We start from the raw sequence: 12,560 nt of genomic DNA, 5'->3' as shown, positions 1-12,560 counted from the left end.
TTTTTTTTTTTTTTTTTTTTACTTAAACGAAGAAGATAAGTCTACACACAAAAAGTAGCCTGCTCGAAGTGAAAGGGAAATTCAAGAAATTTATGTGAAGGTTTGCCCTCTTTTTTTCCTATTTGGATTCAAACACATTTGCTCAATGTAAGAAGAAAAAGGTCACCATGTCATATCATATGTTTGATCATCTCAGTATGACTAGTATGTCATACATCAGTGAAACACATTCCATATCACACACAGTACAGAGCAGAGTCCACATCACACCCAGAGCTCTCATTAAGATGGAAGGAAGGATCCGAGAGATCATTTTAAGAGCAATAGAAAATATATTTTTTTTTAAAAAAGAATAAAAAAAAATAAAAAGAAAATAACATAGAAAGATTTACAGATTGTGTACAGTTTTGTGAATACTTTTACAATCTAGATTTCTTTTTGGGAGGGAAAGGGGGTTTGGAATTTAAACCTGAACATACATTTCAAGAATTTCCTTTTCACTTAAATGGTAATAAGGACCATTGCTTAAAAATATCTGGAAATAAATACTTTCATAGCTAAATCTGCTCAAAGCAAAAGGAGGAATGAACACTTCATGCGTCATTCTGGGCTCTTGGCTTTAACGTCAGGGTTCCCACACCATTCTAGGTTATTAATCCCTGTGGACACATGGTTCTCTGGATATGACCCATCCTCACCACTCAGGAGCAGTGGGCAGCTGCAGACATGTGCCTGGGGACCAGCTCCAGTCGTAAAGCCACTACCTTGGTCAAGGGCGATGGCAGAGGACTGCCTAGCATGCATGTCAATTTGAAAATCCCATACTCTCCAGACTTACATGTTCTGTCTGCATTTTTAGTTCCAGATCTGTGTAGAAACCCTGTACAGCAGGGAAGAATGAAGCTTTGATTATTTGCTGATAATTACCACTGAGGTTTCAAAGACAAAAAAAAAACTGTAATCAGGACAGCACTAATAATTGAAGGACTTGTGTTTTTCCTTGGTTACTGTTGTTTACTCTGTAGGGGGTGGATGGGTTTGCACTGGGGTCACAGTTCAGGATGTCTTAGGAAAGCACCCAAATTGTGTGGCTTGTGTGTGTGCCGTTTCTAAATATAAATGTGATGTTTTTGTTTATTATTATTTATGTTCTTATGAATACATACGATACATAAATGAAGTGCATATAGATAATTTGCTATTGTATTTAGAAATGACTGATAACATATAAAACTGTCCTTATCACTATATTATCAGAAATGTTATAACCAACTTTTGCACATTCATACGAATAAAGATGTTATTTTAAATCTCTTGTCCAATCCAAAACAATTGTGGATCAAGGATGCTTTAACTGATTGGCGATCAAAACCAGCCTTCATTTTACATGCTTAGATCGGTGTTGTCATACCAAAAGTAAATTTAAACTATCAACAATCCCCCGTCCAGGTGTCCAGCCTGTGGGACAGAGACAGGGAAAAGACAGATACAGGACGAGACAACAGAAGCCCCTGGGGATTTCAGCCAATCCGCTTCCATCCCTACTGCTGGACATTGCTATTGCAATTCTAATTCCAGAATACAAGAGTCTTTGTGTATTTCCAACGCTTGATTCTTCTCTCAGAACGACACAATATCTTGGAACTATCTTTGTTCCGAGCTGGGGGCCTGTTCACAGCATTGTTCTGTGTCAGAACTACATGAGGGCTGTTGTATTCTGTTGTGGATGGTGAAACCTTTAGTTTACATGCTGTGGATGTGGCTTAAGATGTTTCTGTTATCTGTCCCTGTGTGTCTGAAGCTGCCCCGTACCCTTGGAACACACAGCCATAACTCCAACCATGGGACTCAGTAACTCAGCTACTGGCTATACAGTGATTACACTACTGGCAAGTATTTCATACCACTTCATCCATCAGGGTATCTGCAGGTTTTAATTTACCGGTAAGTTACATTTAAGAATTTGGACCTTTTTAATACTACTTAGAGCTAAATGTAATACCAATTTCACAACCATACTAGTGGAAAAAAACAATACCTAGCAACACTGACCTGCCGGCTGCACTTGCGCTCCCAGTAGCCCCGCAAAAAACAACGACTTGAATACAAAAACATTTCATATATTATTTAATCTCCTGACAGCCGGGCTGCCCCCCAAAACAATTTATATACCTGTGCAAATGACATTTACAACTTTTTGATACCTTTTTAAGGCCTTAAATTGAGAATTATGAATTTCATACCCTGCAGATACCATGTTCATGTACAACATCCAAGCTATACCTCTAACAGAATAGGCAGCAAAGCTAGACTGTACCAAGCTGGCTAGTGGTCATCAATGCCCACATCTTCTTCTGCATTTGGAGCATTTAATGTAGAACGATATAAGAAAGCTAGTTGTAGCACAGTAAATATTGACATGAATGCACAGCACAACATACTCAACATAACTTCTGGCAGACTACATTTGTTTACGGGGTCTGTTGAAGTTGGCAATGCTGTTCGGGGGCCATTATGGGCCACCCAATACATTTGTAGTGTGTAATTCCATAGTGTAAGTATTTATAGGCACGTTAGACTTTTTTTTGGCAACAGGAGTGGGTTTCCTCATTGAACTCTTATCCTTGTCATTAGGGTATATTGTGTTTTATTAGAAGAACTTAAGGATTTTGAAGATGTTATTTTCACTGGTCAATGCACTCTTGAAAATATGAGTTGAAATCCTGTTTCGCGAAAGTTATGCATCACTTTCCTGTTTAGCCAAACCCAGAATACCCCCATGCAAGTGAGGGTATAACCTTTACAATTTTGTGTACAAAAATAAACGTTTGATCCAAAGAATACTTTTGCCACTTTTTTATTGATTTGATAACATTGATTAGTAGAGCCACCATATCTAACAAGCAGCCATCTAACTTTCAGAATTATTTCGATTATTATTTTCGGAGAGAGCGACGGGTCAAGAGTGTATTTTTTATTTATTTTTGACATGCCGTTCCACTCGTATTACTGACCTTTGGTGACCACCGAACCGGGGGCTCATCACTCACCTCCTTGACTCCGGCTCCTTGTAGGCGCCACTGTGCTCTCTTGGTGGTCATGTGGTCGTCGGCAGAGGTGTTTGAGGATGAGTCGTCGTGGTTGTCGAGGTCACTATCGCTGTCTTCTACAGAGGCAAACACAGCCCTATCAATACGGACAGACGACAGGAGCACCGCTCACTCACACCAACGACCCCTCAGTCCGAGGATCCCCCCCCCCCCCGTCCCAGCCGTCCGTCCAGTTACCTGAGATGCTGTCCTGCTCGTCGAGTGCTTGGGAGTTGTTGCTGTGGCATTCACTGTCCTCCACGAATTCGTCCCTGCCCTCCATGTTAATAGTGTGCTGAAGGCCTGCGATGCCTGAAGTGTGGAACGGCCCTGGAGGTGGAGAGAGAGAGCGACAAGGACACGTCAACGCCAGCGTCACCGGTTGGGAGGAGAAAGTGGTTGTGATATACAGATGACCATGATGACTGACGAGTACGACGCCATGATGACAACAAGAACAGGACTATTTTCAAATAAAGCCTCGGCCTAAGTTACTACCATAGTGTCTCTATACCTGTATCACTGTACATATTAATACTACAACTCTGTACATATATCTGATTAGCACCATTACCCAGGTAGTACTAATTTATATATTTTATACCCAGTTTAATCACCTGTACAGTGTATATTACTTAGTGGTGCATGTTTTTTTTTACATGTTTTGGTCTTAAATAGTTTCAAAATGTCATTTCTGAAACTAAGTTACAAAAGTAAAAAAAAATCTTTAATTGATTATCATAAAAAAAAATTTTCTATACAGAGATATCGACATTGGTAAATATCGGTATCGGACAGAACAGCAATATTAATATCGGTTATCAGTATCTGCCACAATTTTCACATCGGTGCATCACTAATATTACTATTGCACTTTATGGTTAGATTTCCACTCTGGTTGGATGCCAAACTTCTTTTTGTTCTGTATAATGATGACTCAATTTGAATCTAATCTAAAATTGAAAAAAGGTTAAAAGGACACTTCACAATAAAGAAAACAATGCTGATTTATTTTGTGCATAATCTACACTCAAACAGTTTTGCACACATTCATTTAGTTTGAGTTATTGAGTAAATGAGTTTGAATATGGCCACCAGTGGAACATTGAATCCTTGTGTTGTGTTAATTACAGCTCAATGAAAAAATAAGGTAGCAATCCCTATAATCCCTATTGCTCTTTTTCATCTACATCATTCCATGGTGCTGTAATTAAATCAACACAAGGATTCAATGTCTCACTGGTGGCCATATTCAAACTAATTTACTCCCAATAACTCAAACTAAATGAATGTGTGCAAGACTGTTTTGATTTTTTGGACGTGTGTGAGATTATGTGCAAAATAAATCAGAATTGTTTTTTGGTGAAATGCCTCTTTAAATAAATCATTTCACACCCTTTTATCTAAATGGGGTCAGGGGGGGGGGGGGCTTCATCTTCCCACCAAATGCTTTGTGAATGATAGTATGAGATTCAACCCCGGCATGATTGATCTTTCATAATTGACTAATTATGAAACTTAATCGATCTAATCCAACCGAGCAGTCTATTTTTAGAAGATATGTTTCAGTTGATGACTGCAGGGAAAGGACATGTATTGTCATGTATCAAACTGTGGATTGCAGTTATAGCTATGTACTGTAACAAATGACTCATTTTACAGGAAAAGAATTGATTAGCTAATCCAATATATTTTTGTACAATAACACAAGGCTAAAAATATAACTAAATTATCAATGAGTTCGGAGCTCAACCTAACTATACATTTGGGTTGATTCAGTGGCGTAGCGGGGGGGCCCGGAGTTTAGGGGGCCCCGCCCCCACTGTAGACTATCCTTTTAGATTTTGTAACGGGCGCAGACAGTGGAGCCCAGTATGGTCTGTGGGGCTGCAGCTGGATGCATCTCGCGCAGAGGGCGGGCCCCCCCCCCTCCCTGCTATGATTTGCTCACCTGCGATAGGGCTGATAACTAATGTTCACTGGCAGCGTTCAAAACACAGCGAGAAGGCGCCGGTAAAAATGCCGCAAATATCCAAGCAAGCGGCGGTGCTTAGAAAAACAAGATGAGAGCGAAAGCCGTGCCGCGTCCACAGCCCAGCCAGGCCCCCAGCCAGGCCCCCAGCCAGGCCCCCAGCCAGGCCCCCAGCCAGGCCCCCAGCCAGGCCCCCAGCCAGGCCCCCAGCCAGGCCCCCAGCCAGGCCCCCAGCCAGGCCCCCAGCCAGGCCCCCAGCCAGGCCCCCAGCCAGGCCCCCAGCCAGGCCCCCAGCCAGGCCCCCAGCCAGGCCCCCAGCCAGGCCCCCAGCCAGGCCCCCAGCCAGGCCCCCAGCCAGGCCCCCAGCCAGGCCCCCAGCCAGGCCCCCAGCCACGCTACAGCCAGGCCCCCAGCCAGGCCCCCAGCCAGGCCCCCAGCCACGCTACAGCCAGGCCCCCAGCCAGGCCCCCAGCCAGGCCCCCAGCCAGGCCCCCAGCCAGGCCCCCAGCCACGCTACAGCCAGGCCCCCAGCCAGGCCCCCAGCCAGGCTACAGCCAGGCCCCCAGCCAGGCCCCCAGCCACGCCCCCAGCCAGGCCCCCAGCCAGGCCCCCAGCCAGGCCCCCAGCCACGCTACAGCCGGCGAGACAGGTTAGAAGAATAGAACGTTTTATTCGCCATAACCAGTATGCTACTACAGGTTACATGTATGCATCAAAACGGTTACATTGTTTGTGTTGCTCCGCAGAGCTGAGCGTGAGAGCGCGGAGTTGGGCAGTGGTCTCCTCTAGTGAACGAGAGTGTTGTTGTTATTATTATTATTATTATTATTATTATTATTATTATTATTATTATTATTATTATTATTATTATTATTATTATATCACTTATCTCAGCACCCCCGCTGCTGATTATATTATATTATTATACAGTTCCTACTGACCCTATACTGTTTACAAAAGATGCCTGAAAAAATAAACATTTAAAAAAGTTGCCTACAGCCGCCGAGTGCTCCCACGGGCCGAATATTTCCCCGATCCTCGCGAGATCAAATCCACGGGTACCTCTCGGCGTGCCGAAGCTTTTCCTAAATCAATTCCATCATCGAAAACGAGGGGAAAATGTCGGCTCGCGACCCTGAAAATTTCACGTGATTTTAAAAACGCTGTATTAAGTGAGCCTATTATAATATATATATATATATTTTTTTTTTAATCTCGAAGCTTCGAATTAAAATCTAATCTCGGGCCCGAAGCTTCGAATTCCAAAGAAAAATTCGAAGGTGAGCCCTAATGCCATACCAGTGTTTTTATCTCTACAGCAATGCAGTCAGGATCTACTGCTGTAGCACCACATGCTATCTGCTGCTACAGCCAGGGGTGCAGTCGTGCACACGCGCGTTACACAGTGTGTTATTAGTAGGTCACTCAGGGCAGAAGTGCGCGCAATAATAAGTACCCGGCCATTGTAGAAAGCTACCCGGTCGGCGGCCGGCACTTCTCACCTAGACTTTGCATAATAATAGGATACAGGGAGCGAAATTAACTTTTTGACTCACCGGCCAGTGGCTGGTAGATGAGAAAAATCTATCCGCCAAGCATATTTCTTACCAGCCAATTTTTTTAATTTTTCTTTTTTTTTTATAAAATATATATATTATATAATCATACTTGTAGTTGTATTATCTGCGAGACATCGCCACCACGCAACAAGTCAAAATGCTCGCTATCTGCAAACGTTCACTGTCTGTGTGTATACTCAAGTAGCCTCCAGCTCCAGCAAGGATTCTCCGGCGCTGCAGCTGGACCCTATACTGTAGCCTCCAGCTCCAGCAAGGATTCTCGAGCGCTGCAGCTGGACCCTACTGGAGCTAACGTGTACTAGGTAGCTACCTATCCAACGGAGGTATTATGCACTACTAGACTTGCTGGAGCATTTGTTGATATCGGGAGCTATCAGTAGCTAGCCGGCTAGATAACGGACAATGCCTCAGTATTAAACTAAAAGTGAATAGTTGACTGGGTCATTTTGTAACGGTAGCTAACGTTAGACTTTAGCCTCTCTGTTTACATGGGGTTGGGAGGGGCTGGAGGAGGGAGGAGAAGCACGTTGCATGTCTGTGTGCTTGACAGCGAGTGAGAACTCCGCTAAGAATTGGATCATGTTATTCGATCGGTTTTCACATGACTGTTTCGTTGCCCGCCACATGGCGGACAGACCTCTCAGTCCCACCCGCCAAACGTAAAATCTGCCCGCCAATGGCGCTTGGCGGGCTTTAATTTCGCTCCCTGATAGGATACCTACGAGAAGGTGGGGGGCTGCTTGATCTCCATTGTTATGCATAATAATCATCTGTTCTGGGGAGCTCCCGTAGCTCACCGCATATCTCGGTGCTATTTCTGCGTCGGGGAAAACCGTGCTCGTCACGGATCTGGGGGACACGAGTTCGATTCCCGGACCCGCCGTCATTTCTCAGAATATCTTCCCCTGCTCTACATCCCATTTCAACCTGTTTCTGTCGGTCATGCTTGACCAGAAAAAGCAATAAACGCTAAAAAATAAAGTTTAAAAAAAAAAGAAAATAATCATCTGTTCTGTGCGCAACTGAGGGAACATGTATGCGCGGGAGCGGGAGCGCGCGTGCGCGTGGCGTGTCACCAGTTCCCATATTACGACTGCACCACTGGCTACAGCACTACAAGACATTATCTGCTGCGATAGCACTACAAGACAAGCTATCTACTGCTATAGCACTACAAGACAAGCTATCTGCTGCTATAGCACTACAAGACAAGCTATCTACTGCTATAGCACTACAAGACAAGCTATCTACTGCTACAGCACTACAAGACAAGCTATCTGCTGCTATAGCACCACAAGACACGCTATCTGCTGCGATAGCACTACAAGACAAGCTATCTACTGCTATAGCACTACAAGACAAGCTATCTGCTGCTATAGCACTACAAGACAAGCTATCTACTGCTATAGCACTACAAGACAAGCTATCTGCTGCTATAGCACCACAAGACAAGCTATCTGCTGCTATAGCACTACAAGACAAGCTATCTACTGCTATAGCACTACAAGACAAGCTATCTGCTGCTATAGCACCACAAGACAAGCTATCTGCTGCTATAGCACTACAAGACAAGCTATCTGCTGCTATAGCACTACAAGACAAGCTATCTGCTGCTATAGCACTACAAGACAAGCTATCTGCTGCTATAGCACTACAAGACAAGCCATCTGCTGCTATATCACTACAAGACAAGCTATCTATTGCTATAGCACCACAAGACAAGCCATCTGCTGCTATATCACTACAAGACAAGCTATCTACTGCTATAGCACCACAAGACAAGCTATCTGCTGCACTGCTGCTATAGCACTACAAGACAAGCTATCTGCTGCTATAGCACTACAAGACAAGCTATCTACTGCTATAGCACCACAAGACAAGCTATCTGCTGCTATAGCACTACAAGACAAGCTATCTACTGCTATAGCACTACAAGACAAGCTATCTACTGCTATAGCACCACAAGACAAGCTATCTGCTGCTATAGCACTACAAGACAAGCTATCTGCTGCTATAGCACTACAAGACAAGCTATCTGCTGCTATAACACTACAAGACAAGCTATTTGCTGCTATAGCACTACAAGACAAGCTATCTGCTGCTATAGCACTACAAGACAAGCTATCTGCTGCTATAGCACTACAAGACAAGCTATTTGCTGCTATAGCACCACAAGACAAGCTATCTGCTGCTATAGCACCACAAGACAAGCTATTTGCTGCTATAGCACTACAAGACAAGCTATTTGCTGCTATAGCACTACAAGACAAGCTATCTACTGCTATAGCACCACAAGACAAGCTATTTGCTGCTATAGCACTACAAGACAAGCTATCTACTGCTATAGCACAAGACACGCTATCTACTGCTATAGCACCACAAGACAAGCTATCTACTGCTATAGCACTACAAGACAAGCTATCTGCTGCTATAGCACTACAAGACAAGCTATCTGCTGCTATAGCACTACAAGACAAGCTATTTGCTGCTATAGCACTACAAGACAAGCTATCTGCTGCTATAGCACTACAAGACAAGCTATTTGCTGCTATAGCACTACAAGACAAGCTATCTACTGCTATAGCACCACAAGACAAGCTATCTACTGCTATAGCACCACAAGACAAGCTATCTACTGCTATAGCACTACAAGACAAGCTATCTGCTGCTATAGCACTACAAGACAAGCTATTTGCTGCTATAGCACTACAAGACAAGCTATTTGCTGCTATAGCACTACAAGACAAGCTATCTACTGCTATAGCACCACAAGACAAGCTATCTACTGCTATAGCACCACAAGACAAGCTATCTACTGCTATAGCACTACAAGACAAGCTATCTACTGCTATAGCACTACAAGTCAAGGTGGTACCAGTCAGGATCTGCTGTAGCAGGCAGGTATAAATTGAGTATAGGCAACAGTTCAGAGTTTGTACATTATGGGTAACAGAGCTTAAGGAAGTAAAGCCCATGGGGTTCAGAATTCAGAGTTTATACAGTATGGGGGTGGGGCTGTCGTTATGGTACAGCGTTCAGAGAGATGACAGCTGAGGGGAAGAAGCTTCTCCTGAGCCAGATTGACTTGGAATGGAGATTCCTACAGCGCCTCCCAGAGGGAAGGAGGGCAAACAGTCCATGATTGGGATGAGGTGTCCTTGACAATACTGCCTTCCTCAGACACTGTTTGTGATGAATAGTTTCAATTGTAGGGAGTGATGCACCAGTGATTAGGGATGCTCGATGTTGACTTTTTTACCTATACCGATATTGTCCAACTCTTAATTTCCGATAGCGATATCAACCGATACCGATATATGCAGGGTTTCCCCCCCCCCCCCCCAAAAACTGAATAATTTCAGGTAATTAACATTACATATGTCTTGTTGTGGAATTAACATAACATTATGCATACTTTTGACAATAAATAAAATCAGAATTTGTTCTTACTTGCTTGCCTGGGTAAATAAAGGTTATAGAAATGTAAAAAAAAACAACGATACCGATATTTTCCGATATCACATTTTAATGGCAATATCTGGACATCCCTACCAGTGATGCATTGGGCGGTTTTCACCACCCTCTGCAGATCCTGACTCTGATACCACCTTGTCTTGTGGTGCTATAGCAGTAGATACTGATCGATACCACCTTGTCTTGTGGTGCTATAGCAGTAGATACTGATCGATACCACCTTGTCTTGTGGTGCTATAGCAGTAGATACTGTATCGATACCACCTTGTCTTGTGGTGCTATAGCAGTAGATACTGATCGATACCACCTTGTCTTGTGGTGCTATAGCAGTAGATACTGTATCGATACCACCTTGTCTTGTGGTGCTATAGTAGATACTGATCGATACCACCTTGTCTTGTGGTGCTATAGTAGTAGATACTGATCGATACCACCTTGTCTTGTGGTGCTATAGCAGTAGATACTGATCGATACCACCTTGTCTTGTGGTGCTATAGCAGTAGACAAGGTGGTACCAGTCAGGATCTACTGCTATAGCACCACAAGACAAGGTGGTATGATTGTTTTTAGCACTCGTGCTTCACCTACATCAGGAGTTCTCTATGTTTTCTTCTTCAAAACAAGGACCCCTGGAGAGAATGTACTGAAGAAATACTCATTGTCCACTGCTTCCTCCAACCAAGTCTGGTTCTCAAAGTATTTACTTTAGTAAAGAATGGTCCCACTGCTAGGTGATGACTGACTGAAACTTAACAGGCATGTTTCAGCAACTTAAAGCCACAATGTGTTTCCCCCCCAAAAATGTCGACCTATTACTACCATTTAGATCACCTGTTTTTTCCACTTGTCACTGAATTAAATACTTATTTTATTAAATACCAATTTTGTGTATGTAATGTAATTCTAAATTGGAAGTTTTAAAGTGACAGTCACCCCCCCCCCCCCCCTCATGAATCAAGTTGTACAGAGCAAACTGAGACCACGGTGCTTTTTAAAAAGGTGAAAAAACAGGAGCTCTCAGAGAGACGGGGAGGAAAACCCTTGTTATAGAAGTTTCGTTTAAAGTTTCTTTAATAGTTGTCATACAGAAGTACAGAATACTTTTGTACAAAATGCTTCTTACTGTTGCGCTCCAGAGACTGTGCATGACAAGATAGTATGAAATAAAAACATAGTAAAAATTAGAAGAAAAAAAAAGAGGTCACAGTGTTCAGTTTAGACATATGTACAATGTTCGTAGACGTAGTTACCATACAATATACAATACTGTGCAGTGTACTAATATACAATACTATATAGTGCAAGGCATAAATGGACGAGGTGCAGTTTAGGTACAATTCACAGTAGGTGTACGAGTTGTAGTGCAAATCCTTTATCAATAAATATAAAGTGTAAGTGTGTTTGTGTGATCTAAAGTGTGGAGAGTGGGTGCTGCAGTGTGTTGTTTGTTTGAGTGAGTGTGTGTGTGCGTGTGGGTGTGTGTGCTGTGTGCCTTTGATGGTTGTTGCATAGTGATTATTGTTCGTTTAGCGATTATTGTTCGTTTAGCAGCCTGATGGCCTGGGGATAGAAGCTCCTTCTGAGTCTTTCTGTGCTCGCCATAAGACTCCGGTATCGCTTGCCTGACGGCAGCAGTTCAAAGAGGCAGTTGTTCGGGTGGCTCGAGTCCTTAATAATTCTCTTAGCCTTCCCCTTGCACCGCTTGTTGTAAATGTTCTGGAGGGTGGGAAGCCCCCCTCTAATTGTGCGTTCGGCTGAACGTGTCACTCTTTGTAGTCTGCTACGGTCTTGTGCAGTGCTATTCCCAAACCAGGAGGTGATGTTGCCGGTCAGGATGCTCTCTATTGTACATGAGTAGAAGTTCCTAAGGATCTTCTGACTGACTTGGAACTTCCTTAGGCGCCTGAGGAAGTAGAGGCGTTGTCGTGCCTTCTTCACAACACTGTCAATGTGTGTGGTCCATGTCAAGTCCTCGGATATGTGGGCTCCGAGGTACTTGAAACTGTTCACTCTCTCAACTGGTGCCCCGTCGATGCTGAGGGGGCTGTAGTCCTTGACCCCCGACCTCCTGAAGTCCACAATCATCTCTTTTGTTTTGCTGACGTTCAGGGAGAGGCAGTTCTCCTGACACCACTGTGACAGGTTCTCTACCTCTTCCAGGTAGGCCCTTTCGTCGTTGGCAGAGATCAGGCCCACCACTACTGTGTCATCAGCAAATTTGATGATGGTGTTGTTGTTCCGCTGTGCTACGCAGTCATGTGTGTACAGGGAGTAGAGGAGGGGGCTCAGAACACAGCCCTGGGGGGCCCCTATGTTGAGCGTGATGGATGAGGAGGTGCAGTTGCCGGCTCTTACCACCTGGGGTCTGCCCGTCAGGAAGTCCAGGACCCACTGGCACAGGTCATAGTTCAAGCCCAGGTCCCTGAGCTTGGCTATGAGTTTGGA

General features: G+C 43.9%; 1 protein-coding gene across 4 annotated transcripts in view; it reads right to left on the bottom strand.

The window, feature by feature from the left end:
- Positions 1-12,560, bottom strand: part of znf821 (zinc finger protein 821) — a 61,226-nt gene that overhangs the window by 12,918 nt on the left and 35,748 nt on the right. For all 4 annotated transcript variants that reach the window (XM_084337334.1, XM_084337333.1, XM_084337336.1 and 1 more), the window contains exons 2-4: positions 3,288-3,419; positions 3,051-3,166; positions 839-880 (exon numbers count right to left, since the gene is read on the bottom strand). In XM_084337334.1, the coding sequence (XP_084193460.1) occupies positions 839-880; positions 3,051-3,166; positions 3,288-3,419 (290 nt within the window). The remainder of the gene's footprint in view (positions 1-838; positions 881-3,050; positions 3,167-3,287; positions 3,420-12,560) is intronic.

The sequence above is a fragment of the Notolepis coatsorum genome (genome assembly GCF_963971535.1).
Source record: "Notolepis coatsorum genome assembly, chromosome: 20".
Taxonomy (NCBI): Eukaryota; Metazoa; Chordata; class Actinopteri; order Aulopiformes; family Paralepididae; genus Notolepis; species Notolepis coatsorum.
The sequence above is the reverse complement of the archived record's forward strand: the minus strand, read 5'-3'. Positions and strand labels throughout refer to the sequence as shown.